This window comes from Cannabis sativa, chromosome 1 (genome assembly GCF_029168945.1).
Source record: "Cannabis sativa cultivar Pink pepper isolate KNU-18-1 chromosome 1, ASM2916894v1, whole genome shotgun sequence".
In the NCBI taxonomy this organism is placed as follows: Eukaryota; Viridiplantae; Streptophyta; class Magnoliopsida; order Rosales; family Cannabaceae; genus Cannabis; species Cannabis sativa.
Window position 1 is genome coordinate 21176095 of NC_083601.1, and position 24108 is coordinate 21200202.

The window sequence follows — 24108 nt, forward strand, 5'->3', positions numbered from 1 at the left end:
GTAATTATAGTAATTATTTCCATTTATTATTGTTTTGTTTTAATAGCTAAGAAAAGTGCCATTAGTAATTTAGGATACTACAGCATGAGCATCTTACGTTAAGGAAGATGAAATAATTTGCTAGGCCATTTGGTCGTCTCAATGGAAAAACTATGGACTCTGAAGAACTCTTTAAGGAGACAAAACTTGATATGAGCCATACACTGCTAAAGTGAATGTTGTTTCTATTAAAATATGAGTTTCAAAGTTACAAAAAGGAGTATTTAAATAAATGAACTAATACAAAAGAGCAACTATTAACAATGTAACAGTTTACAAGGAAAGTCTTCCACCTTAGATAGGTTTGTTAATGGCCTTGTGTAGTTCAAGATGGCAGATCTCAATCCTCGTCGTTAATTTCACCTTCTTCCCCAACCTTATCATCTTCTTTGATCTCACCATCACTCCCCTGCATCTCTGGTCTCTCTAATTGCCCGTCATCATCAGACTCCGACCATGCCCGCCTCCGCCGACTTGCGTTTGAATTAGGTGCAACCTTTACAGTAAAAAAAATCAGAAATAATGAAGGGAAAAAAAAATATGCATTTTATCAGACAGAGGCAAGGTGTTTTAGACTGGCACAGTCATCAACTCAGCATAGGACCAGTCTAATTCCGCCCAGAAAAGTAAGACTGGCTTATGTACCAAAAAAACATTTTGTTAAAAGCTGAAAGCAGAGAAAAAGTTTTTCACCTCTTCCTCAGCATCAGAATCTTCTAGCCCTGCTGCTGCAAGAGGATCGTGGGCGTTTTCTTCTGCATAATCCTCATGGTCATTTGTCTGAGCAGGCTCCCCATAATTCACTTTGGTGTCATCATACTCTGGTTCTTCCTGATCATCCACCATCTCTGCTTCTGCATCATCTGCTTCATAACGTGACCTTGAGCTCTTGTCCTTCTTTCTCCTCTTTCCACCCTTTCTCCTTTTCTTCTCACTATGACCACCCTCCTCATCATCGACCTCTGTTCTATCCCTTCGCTTAGAAGATGTGCTGCTCTTCCATTGTTCCTGAAGATTGACAAAGTATATGCATAAGTTTAGAAAGAAAAAATTGTTGCCAATGTTTACAAGTATTTCATTCAACTTTTAAGTTAGTTTTTCATATATTAAAAGAACAGAAATCCAAGATCTATGATTTCCCTAGATCAACTATGATCTATGATCTGTCCCTGGAAAAAATGTCAAGTGCTCCCTCACACAAGCAGGTATCTTTTCATTATACCTTCCAATTTCTTGTAATGAAACAAGCAAACGTAATTTGTTCTAGTGTCTAAGGTTGAGAAAAAAAATTTGCAAGCCAGCTACTTTAGTAACTCAAGAGATGACATATCTTGGAGTATATTAAGCTTCTTAAGCATGTTGGTAATATAAATCAGAACATTTACCTTTACTCGTTCAAAATGCTCCTCCTGTTGCCTCACCTGCTTTAGCTCATCCTCTCGCATTCTCCTTTCCAACTACCCACACAGAGGTATCAGTAACGTGTTAAAATTTTGACTACTAAATATATCTTTACTGCGATATATATATATATAATATATACGAAACATGATCAGCAAACCTGAAATTTCCTTTGTTCTTCAGCCTTGCGACGGGCTTCCTCAGCCAATGCCATTTGTCGAAGAGCTTCTTGTTTATGCCGGTTTTTCTGTTCTTCATGTTCAGCATTTTTTAGGTGAACTCTTGCAGCTTCAAGTAAGTGCTTACAGTACTCAACATGAGTGTCAATTTTCTTTTCATCGAACCCATAAAAGTGAAGGTTTGAAGCAGCAGAAGCAGACAACTGTTTAAATACACGAACAGCATTTCCAAGCTCTGAAACTGTTAGGCGCACCTGTAATTTCACAAAAGAAAAGAGACGGAAATAAAGCTGAGCTCCAATAAACATAAGGCCAAATATATAATAAACTAGTTGATGGAGTCACAGCCCCAAACATCTCAAAGAAAAGATTAGCAATATGATTCTTTAGGTACATATAGTAGCAAGTTCAGTGAGCCTATCACTACAAAATTTCAAGCATCTAATCTTACTTCCAAATTATAAGAAATATGAAACCAGTATTGAGGCATCATAAATTGTAAAAATGTGAATTTGCTCACTGCTGCACAAATTTCAGAATTTCTTCTGCTAAAAAACTATCCTGCTCAAAATGTTCCTACCAAAATATAATGACATAACATCTTAAAATCATTGTATGTAAAGCACTTCTCACACACCATCATATGATGATATGACATGCAAAGTACATGTTGAACACCAGATCATAGTAGAGATGAAAGAATTCTGTTTGACTAATTATCTTTTCTGTTTAAATACACTTGGTGCTTAATGAAATCAGGCTAGGCATGTAGCGGAAACAAAAGTAAAAGCATGAGCAACTAAAAACAGAGAGAAAAAGAAAGGCAACCTCATCTGCCGTTCTCTTTTCTTTTTGTAGTGTCAGGGCAGAGAATTTCTGCATTACAACACCCGCATCAAACCTCAGTGCGTAATTTGAAGGTGCCAAATGAATGGCTCTCAGAAGTGTCTTTTTGCAGTCTTGCCACTGTTCAGCTTCATAGTGAGTGCGAGCTAAATAGAGAAGAATCTGAGAGTCTGTGTTATAAAAAAACTTCCTCAGGCAATTCTGATACTGCAAGAAGTGGCATGACACGCAATCACTAAAACGTACAAAGTAAAAAACAACATAAAGATGCATACTAAAATATGATGCAACAAACTGACCATTTTTACAGCCAACGAAAAATTTCCCTGAGCAAAATAAACATGTGCTATATTTATCCAGACATCTGGCATCTGAACAAAAATGCTTCCACTTGCAGCTTCTTGAACCTAAAATAATTAAAGACATAAGTAATACTGTAGCAGAAGTAAAACTTGAAATCACACATTTCAAAACCAGGGCCCTTAACCATGGAAAATTATACACGCGAGCCCAAAAAAAATTGTCACACTAGCCGCTTCTTGAATTTACATATAAAAATACTGTAACAGAAGTAAAACTTGAATCATACTTTTCCAACTATGATTAGCAAGGCCCTTTAACATGGAAAATATGCATAAAAATAGTTTACCTGGGTGAAAATATCTTTTGAAACATCAAAGTGACCCTTTTCTGCATATACCACTCCAGCACCATTGGCAGCATACAAATTGGCAGAATGTTGAGCCAGAACCTACAAGTAAATAAAAGTTGAGTGCTAAATACACATGATCGTGTGGTCTGTTCACAATGATATATAATATTAAAAAAAAAAATCCCTCCAACCTGAACTCAAACAAAGGATGTTCTTGATCACTGAAGAAATAATATTGAATGCATGGAAAGAAATGAGGATAGAAAATATACACGAGAAAGAAAATAAATGCTCACTTACCTTAGTGTAAAGTTCCTTAGCTTTTTCTAAATGTGTAGCTTCCAACTTAGGATTTCTTTTCTCATTACGAACTGCTGCAAAGTAGTTCCAGTTTCCCTACAAATTCCAAAAGGCACTTGTGAGTTGAAGATAAATGCTTGATTAACTACTAGAATATCAAAAAGGTTTCATGTGTCTTCACAAAGGTAGGTATTCCATGAGACAGTAAGAAATCTCAGATATGTATACTCTGGATAACATACGAACCAGAGAAAGTGTATCATAGGAATCCTTCCCCGCTGTTGCTTCACTAGCAGCGCGCAAAGTCTCTTTTGCCTTGACCCAATCATCATTCTTCAATTCTAAGTCTCCAAGCATCGATAATACATTTGGGCATTTTCCATTAACCTTCAGAGCATCATTGACCTAACATAGAAGTTATTTTGAGTAATGTTTTAGAGAGAGAGAGAGAGAGAGAGAGAGAGAGAGAGAGAGAGAGAGAGAGAGAGAGAGAGAGAGAGAGTGGGTAATAGGGTTCACAAATAACAACCAGTTCAATACTCAATTGAATATTGTTTCGAGTTTTTGCAATAGCAGCAAGCCTTAGATAAGCATCTACGTAATCTGGATACTGCAAAAGTGGAAAACACAAGTTAAACAAAAACTAACCTTCATAGGCAAGTACTACAAAAACCTGCATGAACATACCAATTAGTCACCTAAATATCAATAAGGAAACAAACTGATCAATCAATCATTTCATTGCTGACAAACACTTCTGCTATGAAAAAAGATTGTGACATGAAATGCTCAAATTTTCATTGCTATTAAAATCAAGTTACAATTCTTCTCTACTTACAGTATTAATGTAACATTTAAATTACTTTTACACTTGTCTCTCCAAATGAACCTACAATCTTTGGGAGGTAGATACCCTAGGAATAAGGGCCCCGAGACAAATCAAATTCCTGACCTCATGGAGCAAACCTGAGCTGACCACTTGACCCACCCTTCATAGATGCAATATTATTACTATAATTATTATTTATTAAATTTAAAATTTTTGGTCCTGGCAGTTCAACCAGGAGACCTCCAACTGGCCCTAAGGTTTTTGAGTCTGTGGTGGTTTGAGCCTTGGAATAAACGCCTACCAGCACTTTCCAACACTCCTTACCATTAGACCATTGCTTGGGGTTATAGATGCGATATTATTTATCATACACGTTAAAACAACTCTTTTCATGGACATGAAAAATGTAGAGAACATAGCTACCTTGAACAAGATTAGTCGGTACAACGTGCTTGCAGTTTCAGAGTTATGTAACTGCTCAAATAATCTTGCCATATTAAATAGTGCCGTAACTTTATTCCAAGGTAAGTCGACAACACGACCTTCATTCTCAAGCTGCTGAAAGAAATGTGTGTCCTTGAACTGGAGAGTGGAAGCACTAGCATCAACAGGTGGGGATTTTTCTTTACCATCCATGAAAGCAAGCCATATTCCATCACCCAATGCCTCCCTGAAAGTTTGTTCAGCAAGCTGATAGTGGAAGGAAATAAATTAATGTCATTGAACTGTTTTAGCATTAATATAAAATTCAAGAAGGTAAAAAGCTTATCAAACCCACACAAAAGTAACATAAAAAGTCCTTTAAACAAATCATATCAATAGGAAATTGCTCAAACCTCAAATTCTCCTCTTTCAAAATGAAGAACTCCAAGATTATTGAGCACTTCAATGGGTGTTTCTTGACCTCCCTTTTTCAAAAGCATACGAGCCTGTAAAATATTTGGGAATTTTATTACCCCTCCACAAATAGAAGAGACCTACATCGTACAGAAGTAAAAATGAGATCCTTACAGTTTTTAGGGCGTCTAGAGCAGCTACAGGGTCAGATGAAATCAATAATTCTCCCAGGTCAAGAAATGCCTGCAGTACAGTAAGACAAGTAAAAAAATGTTAAAAAGGAAAAAGTATATATGCAATAAAGGAGTTATTGCAACAAAATCTTCAAGACTCTCATAATACCTCAAATCACAGATCTAAAATCAACCATAATTTATACACCAAAAAAAAAACAAATTTCTAGTAGATACATAGATCCATGTCACCCATCACCTGTCATCTGTGTTAATGTTATTCTAATGTTGTCAACCATTTCAACAGTGTGAAAAAAAAAAAAGAGAGTAAGAAAGCAATTGTATGGACAAATCCAAACCAAACAAAAACATATTATTCATTACTTGTACAAACATTGTACAGTTAAAGAGGACCATCCATAACCTTTAGGAGTCGAACAACATGGAAACTGGACACTAGGGAAGCGTCTGAGTCATACAAACAGGTTCTCAGCACACCAAATTTTAGTAGAAACATGACTAAAAGAACTTGTGTTAAACCAATAAAGACATGATTATTCACCTGGGCATCACGTGGATCAATTTTCGTAGCCTTTCTCATAAATTCATGTGCCTTTTCTGTCTGTCCAAGCTGGAAATATATGTGCCCAAGTACCTATTGAAAAATAAACAATCCATTCTAGTCATAAGAGCAAAACTAGATATTATTTTTTATTATTGAAATATCATTACAAAAGAGTTTTCTAAAGGTATTCATTTTAACTCACTTTCAACGTCTCACAATTATCAGGGTAGACCTCTAAAACCTTTTCAAAATTTGACAATGCACTTTTAAAATCTCCCAACTTCAATTGCACCTGGCCCAATCCTGTCACCAGAAGTCCATTAAATTAAAGATGAGGAAAAGTGACTGGAAGAAAATGCATTACAAGACAAAATTCTACATTGTTAGTCACATTCTGGTTTGATTTTATTAAAAGACGAGAACATTGAAGGTCTAAATCCATTGTGGCCAGCCCTTGTACTATTTTAAATACATCTTTTTGCATACACATCTGTATGCATTTCTAAAATACAACGAAGCCAACTTCACAATTAAACATTTGTAGGGCTTAGGCATGTTGAATTTTTTTCCCATAAAGAGAAGACCTAACTTAAACATGAAATTTTCATGGCCAATAGGAGCAAAAGTACCACCAAGAAATCAGAGTTGCCACGCAAAATTCATATAAATCCTTAGCTTATTTATATATGAAAAAAAACAACCTTTAAGACCATGTCAACACATCAACACAAAGAGTACACCAAGAAGCAGAGATTATGGTACTGACCGTAATAAGGAAATACAAATTCATGGGGTTTATTGACTTCCTTGACAGATGCCATGTAATACAGTCCAGCCTTTTCATAGTCCCCCTGGCATCCAGGAAAAAGAACATCATTAGTAGAATATCGTATTTGGAAAGGAAATGTCAGAAGAAGAGTAAGAGAAAGAGGAAAGATTTCTTCAAAGGCAAAATAATAGTGACAATACAAACACCCAGTCATCACATGAAGAAACTAGTGCACTGAAACGATTTTTATTAAAAAAAGAATGCCCAAGAGTTTAGGAAATTAGTCATGATCTCCCAGCAAGTACAACTACACCATAGCAATAAAATGTTGATAAAGGTCCTTTTTCTGTTTTTCTATTATTTTTAAGAGGAAAAAAACACCAACAACCGCAACAACTAACCTTGCTATGGTATGATCGCGCTAAATTATAGTAAGAGTGTGACTTTGTCGGTCCATGGTTGCTAACAGCAAGCGCTGTTTCAGTGAGTTGCTCCACCAAAAAATGTTGTCCCGTGAAGAAAAAGTGATTTGCTAAGTAATTTAGTGCCATTGCACAGTAAGGATATACATCAAAAGCTCTCTGCATTTTCTCCATTCCTTTTCTAATTCCATTAGCTGTTAGACAGCAGTAAAATTAAACTTCAGAACATAAAGAATTGATTTGAAAACAAAATAATGACTAAAAGATGCTTGTGTAATTCAGCATAAGGGAAATAACATGCTATTTATTTACTTTACCAACCAACCTTCATTTGTATTCAAATCCATAATTGCCAATGCTACAAGAGCCTCAACATTTTCTGGATCTAACTGCAAGTTTAAAAGATTTATTTATAGATGACTTCATCAGATACACATAAATGATTTAACTACATCACTTGGCAAATGGTTAAATGTCAACTTGCCTGCAAAACTCTCAGAAATGCCTGCCGAGCTTTTTCAAGCTGACCCAACTTATAACGACACAGTCCTATGCCAAGTCTTACAGCAGCAGGACAATTGGGATATACTAGCAGGGCCCTCTTTGCAAAATTCAGATAATACTAATCAGAGGTAATATCTTTTTTTCTACAAGGAGATATATAAACATTTATGTTTATGACAAATTTTGTATACTTGTCTCATCCCAAATACAGACCTTGTACAAATCCAAGGAATCAGAAAAGCGTCCACGGTTGAACTGAACACATGCCTGCAAAGTTCAGGACGTATTAGAAATAAGCTAGCTTTGAGTTCATACTATTTTGCTCTTTTCAAACTATAAATTAGTATATTTTTAATATCCCCAGTCTAAAAAAAAAAGATCACATACATTCAAGATTTCCCAACAAGGGCATTACCTGCTTTCTCAAGTTTTGAGATTTTTTAAAATGACTAGTTAAAACCTTAAAAATTAAAATGAATGAGGAATTGAAAATAAAGCTTTGAGATTAACCAAGTTTCAATACTTTAGTGACCATAATACATGAAAATTAGGAACTACAAACACTTCAGAGCAAGTCAACGCCTAATGCAACTAGCAAGAAGCTCTTCAAGAGAGTCATGGTTATAATGTCAGGCAACTTTTTTTTGTCGGGTGAGCATCATCAAAAATCTTCTTGTATCAAAAAATAAGACTTCACTAAACTGAAAAGTAATTACATAAAGAACAAGATGTTCCTGATCATTAAACTACACACTTGCAGTTGTAATCAAAGAGAATTTAAAAAGCTAACAATTGCATCTCTGTATGTATAATAAGTACTGGATATCCAAATCACTGATATTAAGGAAAAAAAAAAACTATGTCACACAGAACAAATTTGCATACTTGACCCAAGAGAGCAGGAACATTATCACGGTCTCCATCCAATACAATCTTGAATGCAGAAAATGCTTGTTCTACTTCACCCTTGGCCAATAAAAGCTGACCTGCAAAAGAAGTCAGGTTATAACCTTTAAGTGCAGGCATATTCAGGCATGGGTCGCACACCTCAGCTTTCAATAATTTAGAAAAATCGAGTTTTTTCAACTCATCCACCTCAAATTGAGACTGCAAAGCAACTAAGTATGTCATACAGATTTAAAGAAAAGTATGCCAAAACTAATAATACAAGTACAAGTCATGGTTTAATTTGGGAACAATATACAGTTAAGACGATTATGTCAAACTGGTAATCTCTCACTGGAACTTCTGGATCAGCAACAGCAACAGTCGTATCAAAAATTAGTGTCTACATTTAAAACCTTTAGATGACGGAATTCTATTGAAACTGTGAAAGTTTTTGTCTTTGGTCTCATTAATATGAACAAGAATGAAATATTGAATAGCAAACAATACATTGAAGTAAAACTTTTGTTGTATATGAAGAAATAAGTTTGAACCCACCTTTTCCAACCCAAGTAGAAGGCTCGTGCATGTCAATTCTTGACGCTTTATTGTAGTATTGGGTTGCCAAAATGAAGTGCTCCTCCTTTTCTCTATGCTTAGTCTCAATTTTTCCAAGGTAACTATAGTAAGCCCCTAAAGCATTTAAGATTGCAATTCTCTCGTATCTAACATCAGCATAGTACTCATCAATTTCTGGAAGAAAGATTAGACGGGCATAAGCATTACAACAACCAAAAATTAAAAGTAAAAGACAACAATGAAAATTAAGTGCACCCGAGTAATACTGGAGAAATGGGAACAGAATTAACGAACAGTAATGAGATTATAAGAAAAATAGAAAGAATTCTAGAGCCATGTGGAATACCAGGACTGGACCCTTCCTCCAAAATTTGGCGGAACTGTTCAAGTTTTCCTTGCTTAAAGTACTCCCTCTGAACAATTGAAACGTTTAGCCCATAAATTGAATATTAAGTTTAATCAACAGGTAAGCGTCAGAATTTGAAAATACAGAAAATTATCAGGACAATAATAATAATAATAATAATTAAACGAAGAAGCAAGAAGTAACCGCGATGATGAGCCATAGATCAAGAGGGGCTTGCTCGGCCTTGAGGATGTCTAGAATATCAGAAGCGTCCCTCGGGAGCTGATCGAGAACCACTCTCACTTCCTCCTCCGAGTTCTGAACTGGTATGTACACTGAAGCCATTATTTCCCAAATTGCCAAACCCTAATGGAGTGAGTGAGCAGGAGTGAGTTGAATCCGAATCGGAGTTTGGATCTTCTTCCTTACTCCCTTCCTCCTATTATTTTTCCACAATAATAATCTTCTTTTCTAAACATTCTAAATGGTCAAGACTTTTAGGATTCTTGGCGGGTTTTAGTTAGGTTTCCATTCTCAATATTCAATTTCACTATTTTTTATAAAATTAAAATATTAAAAAAAAAAAATTGTGGTATAGTTCCTCTAAATAAAAAAAATTTCAAAAATTTCTTATCATTCCTAAAAAGTTGTGGACTCACAAAAGCTGGTCCTGGAAGGTTTTATTGTCCTTCTAAGAAGGATTTTCAGGAAAGTTAGCCCTCCTTAGATAGCTAGTTGTTCCTTCTGAAAGTTAGTCCCGGATAGTTCTAACTGACTTTTTCCTATTCAGGAAGGTCTTTTAGCGAGTGCCTTGAACCGTGACTCCAGAAGTTGTCATACTTGTTCCAGATGCACTTTTACTTAGCCTGACGTGGAGACTTCGCCCAAAAGAGAGTTAGTTAACCTCGATTCTTGCAGCCACCGATTTTAGAATCTTGATCCTAAGCCTATATATGACACCCTCACTTATCACTTCAATACGACGATCAGATTGAGACTGAAAAATAAAAAGAGAAAAGATTGAGAGGTAGAGAGAGATACAGAGAAGAGAGAGAGAGAGAGAGAGAGAGAGAGAGAGAGAGAGAGAGAGAGAGAGAGAGAGAGAGAGAGAGATAGAGAGAGAGAGATTGGGTTTGGATTTTGTAAGAAGAATCTTATGTAGATGAAGAAAATTCTTGGGTGAGAAAGTGAGAATGAAAACATTTTGAGAGAACTCATCAGAGAATTGATCTCGACTGTATTGTATCTGTTCTTGCCCACTCAATAAAGAAGATTTTGTGGTGTTTCAATACCGGAGTAGAGTCATAGATCACATTAATCTGTTGGACTTGAACCAGTGTATATATTGGTGTTGATTTTTGTATTTTTTTTCTTTGCCTTAATTGTTTTCTAGTTTTTCTTACTTTGTTCATCCCTATTTTTTCTCCGATTATTATTTTTGATCTATTAATCTTGTCATTGCTAATTATTTGATTATTTAGAGTTTACTTGATTTGATTTTACACCTTTGGTTGTAATTTTCCCATAAATCAGAGTTGGTAATCGATTAAGAACGCAGAATTAAGATTCTTTCCACTGCAATTCTTGAAGAAACTTTGAATGCCATCAATGCCGAAATTTAAATTGGAGAAATTCGATAGAACAGGAGACTTTGCGCTATGGAGAGAAAGTTTGAAAGGAATCTTATTACACCAGAATGTATCCAAGATTCTTGGAGATGAGAAACTCTTTGTCAATAAGAAACAAGAGGAAAAAGCAAAAATAGAGGAGATGGTGTACTACACGATCATCGTGTATCTATCAAACAATATTCGAAGAAAACTCATCGTAGAGAAGATGACGAAAACTTAAAACCATCAATAGCTAGCAAGATCATTTTGCTAGAATGGTTATACGATTTTAGAATAATTCCTTTATTTTCTTTTATGATAATATTAATAAATTAAATGAGATTATTGTAGGATTGGTTAATATAAACTACAAGGTTGATGAAGAAAGTCAGGCCATCATTTTTCTAAGATCGCTTCCAATTGCATATCAAGAAGTAAAGGTTGTTATCAAGTATGGCAGAGACATGATTGCATTGGAGGATGTACGTGTTGCACTAAAATCGAAAAATTTTGAATTACAATTGGAAAAAGAATCCAAGAAAGAAGAAGTGTACTTGGCAAGATGAAGATTGCCAAGAAAGTAAGTTCAAAGAGTAAATACCATCACTCTCAATCAAGATCAAAATTCAGAGAGAAGGAAACAAGAAAGTGTTACTTCTGTGGAAGGTCTGGACACTTGCAAAAATTTTGTAAGAAGTACAAGGAGCAATAAGGCTTCAACAAATCCCACAATAGAGATAGGAAGGACGACTGACATCATCACCACGAGAAGGATTCTACTGCAATTGCGAATGATAGTGATGACTGCTCCACGAATGGAGAGTTGTTCTCTATCTCGGAGTCCTTGTTGCGATATTTAGCACACGCAAGTGTACGTATCGTTTCAAGTAGTAGACTCACTAGGAGTGAGGTCGATCCCACAGGGAGTGGAGTTAAGTACGTTAAAATTAAACTTTTACTTCTATTTGATTAAATAAAAGATAGGAAAAATAATGAAGTATAAGAAAAATAGTTGGAAGCAACGATTCGAGAAAATTGATAGTTAATAAACTAGGGTGTTGATTTCAATTGTTTTTGTTGAATATGGCTTAATATGATTATTTTCCTAATATTAATTCCTATGCAATAGCAGGTTTACTAAGGTAATTTATAGTCTTCTCAGATATATAAACCTCAATTACATGCAAACTTTCTACTCTCGTGATAAATTTAACATGCAACAGGCATTAAACACAGAAACCCTATAAGCTATCTAAACCATATAGGTACTCTCGTCCTATATCGAAATTCAGTTCTATTCTACTATAGCATATTTGACACTCACTTCTCAGATCTCGCATCAAAATCATAAACAGTTAATTGGTGGCCAGAAAATTAAAAGTAATTAAGCACAAATAAAATAGAATACATATAAATTAGGAGGAAAATAAATCATATTAAAACCATAAAACAATGTTAAACAATATCCATCTAACCCTAATAAAAGTGTTTAGTTACTCATGTTCAATGAAGCACAAATACACATATTAACTGATAGAAAAGAGATGAAAAATAAAGAAGAGAAGAAAAGAAGAATGCTGAAAAACCCTGAACAGTATGTCTCCAGTATTGTAGCTGATCTCTCTACTCTGTATCTGAACTCTCACTTTCTTCTCTCTGAAATTGCTTGCCGAAATCAACTCTCTTCTGCTCTTTATATAGGCATTCAGGGCCTAAAAAGATGGAAAAACGCACATGTTAAATGCCTATTCGAACTAGGAAACCCCCAACACCCACGTGAGATAAAAATACGATTTTTGTGCTATTTAGGGAGGCGGGCCGCGGCATGCTAAAGCCATGTCGCGGCCCGTGTTGGAAGTGATTTTTCTGCTGCGTCGACTGATAGTATTTTGGCCATAACTCTCTCAATATTGCTTAGAATTGGACGATTCAAGATGTTCCGGAAAGATAGAAGAGAGATCTATAACTTTTATGTTTTGACTTTTTCCAAAATCAAATCAGAAGACAGTCGAATTTAGGCTTGAAGTTTCAGCTTTATTTTCTTGCACAGTTTTCTCTATTTTAAATATCATGATATTTTTATCTTTTTCCCATCTTTTTCTCTGATATTTTTCTAATCTTCTTCTATTTTAAATCTGCAAAAATAAAAGATAACAAGCGTAAAAATGCTCCAAACACGATTAAAACTCAATTAAAAATATACTAAACTTAATCTAAAATTAATACTAAAAATAACCTAACAGTCCTCAATGAACATGGAGTGAATTCTTGACTCCGGATACACTTATCACATGTGTCTAAGTCGAGAGTCATTTTTTGATTATAAATTAGTTGATGGAGGTAAAATTCTAATGGGTAATGATCAATCATGCAAGGTCATTAAAACTAGGAAGGTAGCCATCAAACAGTATGATGGTGGAATCAAGGTTCTGACGAACGTAAGGCACATCCCAGAGCTTAGACAAAACCTCATATCCCTGGATGCGCTTAAATATGAAGGATACAGATACAAGTCCATGCACATAATCTTGAGGATCACCAAAAGTTCTTCGGTTATAATGAAAGGTGAAAAGATCAATGGTTTATACGTTCTCTAAGGGGAAAACATCCCAACTGAAGAAGCAAGTATGGTGAAAGGGCTAGAATCAGATATGCAACTGTGGCATCATAGACTTGGACATATCAGTGAACAAGGCCTCAAAGAACTGCACAAACAAGGTATAATTGAAAAATTAAATTCTTGTGCCTTACCATTTTGTGAAGCTTGTATTTTAGGAAAACAACAAAAGCTGAAGTTCACTCCAGCAAGGCATACAACTAAAAAGATACTCAAATATGTGCACGCTGATCTATAGGGCCATACAAGGTGACTGCTCACTCCGGTAAGCAATATTTTCTTTCAATAGTTGATGACGATAGTAGGTGTGTTTGGACCTATTTGCTAGCAACTAAGGATGAGTGCATGGAATAGTTTACAATTTGGAAAACTCAGGTGAAAAATCAAACACATCTTAAAATTAAGAACCTTAGGACGGATAATGGGTTAGAGTTTATTAACTCCAAATTTGACAAGTTATGTCTATAATTTGGAATCACTAGGCATAGAACCATAGTGAAGACCCCTGGGCAAAATGGTGTTGCTGAAATAATGAACCAAACCTTGTTAAACAAAGTTAGATGTTTACTGTTCACTTCCATTAAAAAAATCTTTTTGGGGGGAAGCTCTAGCAACAACAACCTACCTTATAAATATAAGCTCAAATAGAGTGATAGACTTAAAAACACCTTATCAAATGTAGTACAACAAAACCCTCAACCTAACGCATTTAAGAACATTTGGGTGTATAGCATATGTACACCAATCTATTGATAAGTTGGAACCTAGATCTGTGAAGGGAACTTTCCTAGGTTAATTTTAACACGCAAGTTTATGTATCGTTTGAACAAGTATTACTCACAAAAGTGAGGTCGATCCCACGAGGATTGTACTTAAGTACATTAAAATTAAACTCTTACTTCTATTTGGCTAAGTAAAATTTGAGATAAAATTAAACTATAAAACAATAAGAATAATAAAACTCAGGAAGCAAGTAAATTAATAGGCAAATTAACAATGAATAAAGGTTAGGGCTTTCGATTTCAATTGTGTCTATCGATTATGGCCTAATATGATTATCATTCTATTACAAATTTCTATGCAATAGCAAGTTTACTAAGGTAATTTATAGTATTCTCAGATATATAAACCTCAATTACATGCAAATTTTCAACTCTCGTGATAAATTAAACATGTAACAGGCATTAAACACAGAAACCCTATAAGCTATCTAAACCATATAGGTACTCTCGTCTTATATTGAAATTCAATTCTACTTCACTATATCATAATTGACACTCACTTCTCAGATCTCGCATCAAAATTATAAAGCAATTAATTGATGACTAGGTAATTAAAAGTAATTAAGTACGAATGAAATAAAATACATAGAAATTAAGGGAAAATAAAATCATATTAGAACCATAAATCAATATCAAACAATATCCATCTAAACCTTAATGAATTGTGTAGCTACTCATGTTCATCGCAGTAAATTCACACATATTAAAAAAAAAAGAATAGAGAAGAAAATAGGGAAGAAAAGAATGTTGAAAACTCTATTGAGAAAGCCTCCAATATTGATTTTGCTCTCCAAAATTCGTACTCCTTGATTGCTTGTGATTTCCTACTGAATTGCCTATTGAAAACTATTGAAGTCCACTTCTTTTATAGCCAAAAGATGCTGAAAAAACCTATTATGCTTAAGATTAGAATGGGCGGTGAGTTTTCTGTTGCGTCAACTGATAGTATTTTAGCCGTAACTCTCTCGATATTGCTTGGAATTAGACGATTCAAGATGTTCTGGAAAGTTTAAAAAAAAAAATCTAGTACTTTTATGTTTCAACTTTCTCCAAAATCTGACCAGATCATAGTCGAATTCAGGCTTGAAGTTTCAATTTTATTTTTTTGCACAATTTTCTCTATTTTATAGTTCCATCTTCCTGTGAGATCTTTTTATCTTTTTTTCCATATTGTTCCTCTGATATTTTTTAATCTTCTTCTATTTTGAATATGAAAAAATAAAAGATAAAAAACATAAAATTGCTCCAAACAAGAGTAGAACTAAATTAAAAACACACTAAAAATTAACCTAAAAATAATACTAAAAACAATCTAACATTATGCCTTAGGAACCAAGGGGTATAGAATCTACATTTCGAATAAGGGTAAACTAAAGGTTGTGATTACTAGAAATATTGTTTTCAATGAGCTGGAATATCCCCACTTGACCTCCGGAAAAGGTAGTCTGTCTCCATGTAATACAAGAAAAATAGGAAATAAGAACACTATATGCATGAAAGTGGATTATGGAACGAAGCTCCCTGAAGAAGGTTCATAAACAGAAACTAGTGTGGAATTGGAAGACAATGTTCAGATAGAAGTCGATGCAGAGCCGGAAGATAACAAAGACTAAACTGAAGTTTTAGAAGGATTAAGACAAACAAGTTTGGAAGGTTATCAGTTGGCACGTGATAAAACCTTGAGAGAGATTCACCCTCTGGCAAGGTTTGCAAAAGCAGACTTAATAGCATTTGCACTGGCGACAGTACAGCAAGCTGAAATTGAAGAACCTGGAAGCTACGAAGAGGCAATTTCAAGTGGAAACAAGTTAAAATGGCTTCAAGCCATGGATGAGGAGATGGATTCACTCCAGAAAAACAAGACTTGGGTAGTTGTACCAAAGTTGGAGAATAAGAAGATTGTGGAGTGCAAATGGATTCTCAAGGTAAAAGAGGGATCAACAAGAAAGAACCAATAAGGTTCAAAGCCAGGTTAGTGGTTAAAAGTTTTACTCAGGTGGAAGGTATAGACTACACTGAAATCATTTCACATGTGGTAAAGTATAAGACAATAAGATTGATGTTATCTTTAGCAGCTCAAATGAAGTTTGAAATTGAACAACTTGATATCAAGACTGCCTTTCTAATGGATTCTTAGATGAAGAGATCTACATGGAGCAACGACTTGGGTTTTTAGGTGGAAGGGAAAGGAGTTGAATTGGTGTGCAAGCTTAACAGATCCCTATATGGTTTGAAACAGTCCCTAAGGCAATGGAATAAACGTTTTGATATTTATATACAACAAATTGGGTTCAAACGATCAACATATGATCACTGCTTGTATTTCAAGAACCTAGAGCAATCTGCAGTCATGTTCTTATTGCTCTATGTAGATGATATGCTCATCATGAGCAAGGATAAATCTGTGATCAAAATTATCAAAGCCAAGCTTAAAAGAGTTTGAGATGAAGGAGCTTGGACTATTTAAAAAGATACTTGGTATTGAGGTTTCAAGGAACTGGAAGGAAGGGACCATTAGCTTGAAGCAGTTCAGGTACATCAAGAAGGTTATGCAAAAGTTCAACATGGAAGATGTAAAGAGTACATCCATTCCGTTAGGGTGACAGTTTATTTTTTCGGAGGAACAATGCCCTAACAGTGCAAAGTAGAAAGAGGAAATGAAGGATGTACCCTATGCTATGGTCTTAGAATGTTTAATGTATGTGATGGTGAGCACCAGACCGGATATGGCTCATGCTCTAAGCATCCTAAGTCGGTTCATGTTCGATTCGGGTATTAAACATTAGAAGGCCCTCAAATGGTTACTAAGGTACTTGAAGGGCACTTGCGATTATGGTTCGACCTATGAGAAAAGAAAAGGAGAATTGGAGTTAAAAGGATTCGTGGATGCTGATGTTGTCGAGCAAATTTCGCAACACCAAAAAGTATGATTTAATCGATAAGACAGGGAATTATTTGAGAGATGACAAGTGCGAGTATTCAACCTAAAATGGCGAGTACTCGGATGGGAATGCGAGGATAAACAACAAGGCTGGAAAAAATAAATAAGACGATGAATTATAGTGGTTCAGTCAGATTTTGTTCTGCTTAGTCCACTGTAGCAAAGGATTCGTAGGTCCATTTTCATGGTGGATCACCCCTTTATATACAAAGTAGGTGTCCAATCGGTTACATGAGGATCACATTTATTGTTAATCCATTATTTACACATTGAATTGCAATGACTAAACTCAAACAACGTTAACATTAATAAATGTATGACAGTTACTAAATTCATCAACGTATGCGTCTTTCGCATCTGCGAGCTGACCGTTCATGTTCCGTCTGTTGAGCTCGTAGGGTCGCCAATACGTTTGGAACGTCTGCGTCATTAGGTAATCGCCCTTTGTAGACGTCGCATGTTGAAGCTAGTAACATCTGGTCATGCGAACTTATATTGGTCTGTTAGGGCTATTGGGTCGCTGGGACCAAAACCGCATCACAGGGCATTGGTCTCTATACTTGTCGCGGAGGTATAGAGGGGGACACTCGCACATGTTCTGACATATGCGAATTGGATCTACCCTGCATGATGAGAATTATGGTTATGCGGTGTGACTTAAGTCGCACCTACAGTATCTCGCTATTTTTATCCTGCGCGAGGTCTAAACTTCGAGAAATCTCTCACGGACATTCAGCCTTCATTGGAAATCTGAATACACGTGTCCTTTAAAGAGGAGTCTGGTCTCGAGTTTCTAGGTGAGAGAAATCTCACTATAACACATGCCCCTAGTTTCGCGACGTGACTAGAGCGGTCACTGAGGGAAACTATTACTCGAGAGACAGGTGAAAGGTTGTCACGAGGAGGTGACCTTTTGGTTGTCCCATCGAGGGTTTCGAAAAATGACGGCTGTAATAATTAATTTTTATTATCTCTAGGATGCCACGTCACAAAACCCTTCGGTTTTCGTGTAGGCGTGGCCATAATTGGCCGTTAGATTGGGCGACCTTAGGCATTCTGACTGCCACGTGTCATGATCCCAATTAATAAGGGATATGGGTATTTAAGCGCTTTGATACGAATCAAATTTCCCCATTTTCCCTCTTTTCTCTTAACTTCCCTCTAGTTCATACACTTCAGAAAAAGTTCATCCCCAGATTTCTGCCAGCTTTCACAACATTTCCAATTTCAGACGTGATCGAGAGCAGTTTGCAGGAATCAAAACTAAAGGTTAGTTTTCTGCATTTTTCGTTTTTGTTTTTAGAGAAATTGCGCTTTACTTTCTGGGTTTGGATGTTTTTTTTTTTTGAAGACTTTTTAGGAGTGTATGCTAGTGGGTATTTATGTGTTTTGGGTCAATGAAACTGGGCAATATTCATAGTATAGGGCCTGTAAATTGACATAACCGCATACAATTCATAGGCACTGATCCACGTCTCGAATGCTCGCGGACATTCGGATGAACAATTTGAATGTTCGCGGGTGTTCGGATGAACAATTTGAATAATCGCATGTTTCCAAGACTTATTTCCGCTTAACTATTAGCTAGATCTTTTAGGATCTTTACATGTCGCGGGCTGAGTGGTGAGAGTATTAATTGCCATTCCAAATGGTGGGTGTGTCACAGTATTCTAATGGCTATATATGCGATTATATGCCCCTTGAGATACTGAGATACACCTAGCCATTTGTTGACGTGCGTTAATGCTCGAATGACCGTACTCTTTGGTTGATAGGTAGTCTCGAAACGGTGGGAGTCTCCCAGTAACTTCAGGGTTATGCTCGAAAAATGCATACCTCTTGAGTCACTGGGATACGCCCAGCCGTTTCTGGAGGTATACCGCACAACCGAGGATGCGTGAATTACTTGCCCAAAGATAGTTATATTTCTTCTCGCATGTTGATAGGAGGGTCAGTTTTCGCATAGAGCTTGACCTTCCTGTCGAATGCGAGTTTTATAATCTACTGCGGGTGAGATCACTTACCTTTATTTTTTCACACATCCATCACGCTGAAAAGATCTTCTATCTTTCAGATGAGCGATCTATCGGATAGCCAGCAGCTCGGCTTAGGAGGTCGCGCCTTTGACGGGGAGTCGGACCAAGAGAGAGACAGTTTTCTCCCTACGGACATCTCCGAAATGGAGGCTGCGGAGATAGAGTTAGGTCCGATGTCTTCTGTAGACATCGAGAGGATGGTACAGGAGCTCGCTGAACCTGGGACAATCGATATCCGAGATAGCGAATCCACAGTGTCAGCACGCGACTACCTCATACATACGAGACATGCTCCCGACATCGAGGTCGAGGAGGTGGAGGAGGAATGGACCACTCCGGTCCGTGAGTCAGGTGGGGAAGAAGAGGAAGCGGAAGGGAGTGGGACGGATTCGGTCGACGACTCCCAATTGAATGAACCCTTCTCATGCGAAGATTTAGTCTCGAGGGTCGCCAAATCTGACTTCACCACCTTCGTGAGGTTGAATTTGTTGCGACTTGCGTTTCAACGTCCCAAACCATCTCAGAGAGCGCATCTTCCGTTCACCAACCCTGCGATCATCCCTACAGAGGACGTGGTCATCTCAATACCCATTCTTCGATGTGGTGTATCGGTCCCATTTCATCCTTTCGTCGCAGCCATTCTCAGGCGATATGACGTACCGCCCTTTCAGCTAACGCCCAACAGCTATCGCACTGTACTAGCTTTCTATGCGATGTACATGGAGTATGCCCATAGGGCACCGTCAGTAGAGGAGTTTAGTTACTTCTATGACATAAAGAGCGTGGGTCTTCATAACGGCTTCTATTGCTTTAGTAAATGGGCGACTTCTGAAATAAACGGTGTCGAGGGGATGGTATCGAACATGGGTGACTGGAAGTCGAAGTGGTTTTACGTTTTTAAGGTTCCTGGGATTAGAACTGACTTTAATCGCAGACCCAGTATGTCGCGTATATGTTGACTTAGATATAATTTTTACTTTGTTCTCTGAGATCTTTTGCTAACTCGCTTTTTGTTGTTATCGCAGATAGACCAGCTCGACCAACTCTTGACGCGACTAGAAAGGAGACAGCTGAAATTCTCGGGAGTCTTCCGGTACAAGATCGCGACTGGCGATTACTGTGCACAACTGCGAAGTTGCGAGAACACCAGCTGATCCCTGAGAACGCGAGTCTTCAACGGGAGCCAGTATATGAAGAACCATCTGAGAAGCAGCAAGAGCGGATTGACAAACGTCTTTCTAAGCAAACTCCTCGGCAAATTTCAGGTAACTCGTCTTTTTGCTATAAACTGACGGGTAGGATTGTGATTTTTTACTTATCTGTCCTTTATGCTTGTAGACATGACTTTTTTGAAGTCTGCCCCCGTCCTGAAAATCAAGCAAAAGGGTGGAACACCGGCGACTTCGCCGGTTGTCGCCCAAAAGAGGAAGAGTGATGTGATGGCTTCGCTTGTCGCAGATTCTTCCAAGAAGTTGGCCAAGACTACTCAGGATAAGGGGAAGAAAGTCGTCATCGACTCTCCAGTTCGTGCTCGCGACTTCCTGGCCATGCAGGAAAAATTCCTGACTGAGATCCCTTACGAGGATCTCGTTGCTCGATCTACTGAACTGGCCGCGCAATCCATGGCTTTGTTCATAAAAGTCGCGGCTACTCCTTCTAAGGAAGCCGACTCGCTGAAGAGGCAGAACGCCCATTTTCAAGAAAATATAAAGAAGCTGAAGCAGGAGGTGGCGAGGATTGAGGAACTTAACAAGGCCAAGGAGAAAGAGCTCGAGGAACTCAGCAGGGCAAAAGAATAGGCGGAGCTCGAGGTGAAGAAGTCGCAGACAACGATTGCCGAGATGACTCGCGACTTGGAGGCTGAGAAAGAGAATGGGAAGAAACAGTACGATCAGGCTGTGTCTGATTATATTTATACCACTCTTTCTAAAGTCCCCGACTTTGACTTCTCGCTTTTTGGAGCTGAAGCTGCTGAGATGGCTGAAGCCTTTCGTGCCATGTCGCCTACCCAGACTCAAGGTGGGGGAGGCAACCTTCCAGACGAGGTCGAGGGCGTACAGGCTGAAGAGGTCGAGAATGAGGTCGTCAGCAAGGTCGTGGACGAGGCTGCTCCTGATGAGACTACTACTGCTGCTCCAGATGCTTGATTATCTTCCAATTTATGTTGTTGTTTAATTTCACTCTTCTCTTTTTTTTATATATATGCGGTACATGGGTACTCGCACTTATGTACTTGAACAAATTTATTTTACCTTTTGAACAAATTTCTATCCTCGCGGGGATAGCTTACATTTTAATATTTACGCAGTACACGGGTACTTGCGATTTTATATATTTTTAACTTTGATTACAGCTTGGTGTAATCGCAATTATATATATATATACGACTTTAATTACAGCTTGGTGTAATAAAGTAGGAGAAACTTTGAAGTTGGTAAAGTAAATTTAAATTACTCGAAAAACTTAGTAAGTAGTTTTATTCATGCAATTAGTAGTACATGCGGGCATACATCCCCCTATACTTAGGATTATTTTTTTTTTTAACAAAAAATATCTAAGTATAAGTACTCGTATTAACATAATCGAATAACGCGAATATCACTGATAATAAAATTTCAAGCTCTCGCTATTCCATGCTCGTGGAATCGCGGTTCCATCGAGTGTTGCGAGTCGATAAGTGGCATCACCAATTTGATCTGCGATTATGTATGGTCCTTCCCAATTGTCCCCAAAGACTCCATGAGATGGGACTTTGGTGTTTGGCATTACCCTTCTAAGGACCAAGTCTCCTACTCGCAGAGTTTTTATCTTTACTTTGGAGTTAAAGTATCTTGCTGTTCGTTGTTGATAAGCCGCGTTTTGTAGTTGCGCTTTATCACGCTTTTCTTCCAAAAGATCAAGGCAAAACAACTGATTCTCGTTATTCTGCGAGATATCGAAAGCATCTCTGCGTAAGGAACCTGCCCCAACTTCTACCGGCAACATGGCCTCGCACCCGTAAGAAAGCGAGAAGGGTGTTTCGCCAGTTGTAGATCGAGGGGTTGTATTGTAAGACCATAGGACTTGCGATAATTCATCTGGCCATGCCCCTTTGCGATCTTCTAATTTTCCCTTTATGGTGTGCTTAATTATTTTATTGACTGCTTCAGTCTGTCCATTACTCTGCGGGTAAGCGACTGCGGAAAAGGCTTTTTTAATCCCTAAATCATCGCATAGCTGTCGCATTTCTTTACAGTCAAACTGTTTTCCATTATCTGAAATGAGTTTGTGCGGAATGCCAAAACGACAAATGATGGAAGTGTAGACGAACTCGCGTAACTTCGTCGCAGTGATGGTTGCGAGTGCTTTCGCTTCAGCCCACTTCGTGAAATAGTCAACCGCGACTACAGCATATTTGACTCCGCCTTTTCCCTTGGGTAACTCACCGATTAAATCAATTCCCCATATTGCAAAGGGCCAGGGACTCGTGATAGAATGGAGGTTACTCGGGGGTTGGTGTGTGTAAGTGGCTATTCGCTGGCATCTATCACACTTTTTTGCAAATGCGAGGGCATCTTGTCGCAATGTTGGCCAGTAATATCCTTGTCGCATAATTTTTAAGGCAAGGGAATTACCTCCAGTATGATTTCCACAAATTCCCTCATGCACTTCACGCAGTATGTAACCGCAACCTTCTCCGCCGATACATCTGAGAAGTGGTTGACTAAAACTTCGGCGATACAAACTCTGGTCATATATCACATAACGGGCTGCTCGTTGTCGCAATTTCCTTGCTTCTATTTTATCGTCAGGTAGGAGCCCCTTGTCAAGGTATGTGAGGATAGGAGTCATCCAGGTAATCTCCTGAACGTCATCGATCTTCATGATTGTTTCTCGATCTATGGTTGGATGAGACAATACATCTACCGGAATTACATCGAGTAATTCGGCTTCTCTGGTGGAGGCCAGTCGGGCCAATGCGTCTGCGTGGGCATTTTGAGTACGCGGTACTCGAGACACAACTACATGTTTGAACTTCTGCATTATTTCACGAACGATGGCTAAGTATTTAACCAATCTTCCGCCTCTCGCTAGGTATTCTCCACTCACTTGACATACCACGATTTGAGAGTCGCTAAATGCTTGTAGATATTCGACTTTCATCTCGAGAGCCAATTTCAGACCTGCGATTAAAGCCTCATACTCGGCTTCATTGTTAGATGCAGAGAATTCAAAACGTAGAGCAGCGTGTACCTTGAAATTATTGGGACTGATTAACAAGATCCCGCTGCCAGAACCTTCATTATTTGAGGCTCCATCGACATACAATGTCCATACCTCTTTGCCCATCATGGCGATGTCATTTCCACCCTCTACAACCGCCACCTCTGTGCTTGGGAACTCAAGTATAAAATCTGCCAGGGCTTGCCCCTTGATCGCAGTTCTTGGTTTATACCTGATGTCGAACTGACTCAACTCCATCGCCCACTTTAACAATCTCCCCGATGCCTCTGGCTTTGCCAAAACCTGTCTTAAGGGGAAGTTTGTCAAAACTTCAATGCTGTGAGCCTGAAAATAAGGTCGCAATTTTCTTGAGGATATTATCAAGGCGAAAGCCAATTTCTCCATTTGAGGATAACGCGTCTCGGCGTCCAATAATCGCTTACTGACGTAGTACACCGGGTGTTGACGTCCTTGGTCCTCGCGGACTAGTACTGAACTGATCGCGTACTCGGAGACGGCTAAATAAATAGACAAAACCTCTCCGGGCAATGGTTTTGATAGAATTGGAGGTTGCCCCAGATGCGTTTTTAACG

The 24108-nt window shown here is 37.8% G+C and overlaps 1 protein-coding gene across 1 annotated transcript; it reads right to left on the reverse strand.

Moving 5' to 3' along the window:
- Positions 1-204: 204 nt before the first annotated feature.
- Positions 205-9924, reverse strand: LOC115707487 (protein CTR9 homolog). The gene is made up of 24 exons (XM_030635466.2): positions 9531-9924; positions 9327-9393; positions 8960-9154; positions 8402-8502; positions 7730-7783; positions 7497-7613; positions 7338-7401; positions 6992-7206; positions 6588-6672; positions 6024-6124; positions 5819-5911; positions 5258-5326; positions 5083-5175; positions 4670-4936; positions 3947-4027; positions 3664-3822; positions 3418-3513; positions 3115-3216; positions 2765-2872; positions 2448-2672; positions 1601-1873; positions 1425-1496; positions 733-1047; positions 205-535 (listed from the first exon to the last, which is right to left on the reverse strand). Exons 1-24 carry the CDS (start codon positions 9669-9671, stop codon positions 380-382), a joined length of 3249 nt encoding a protein of 1082 aa, XP_030491326.2. The 5' UTR covers positions 9672-9924; the 3' UTR covers positions 205-379.
- Positions 9925-24108: the final 14184 nt, after the last annotated feature.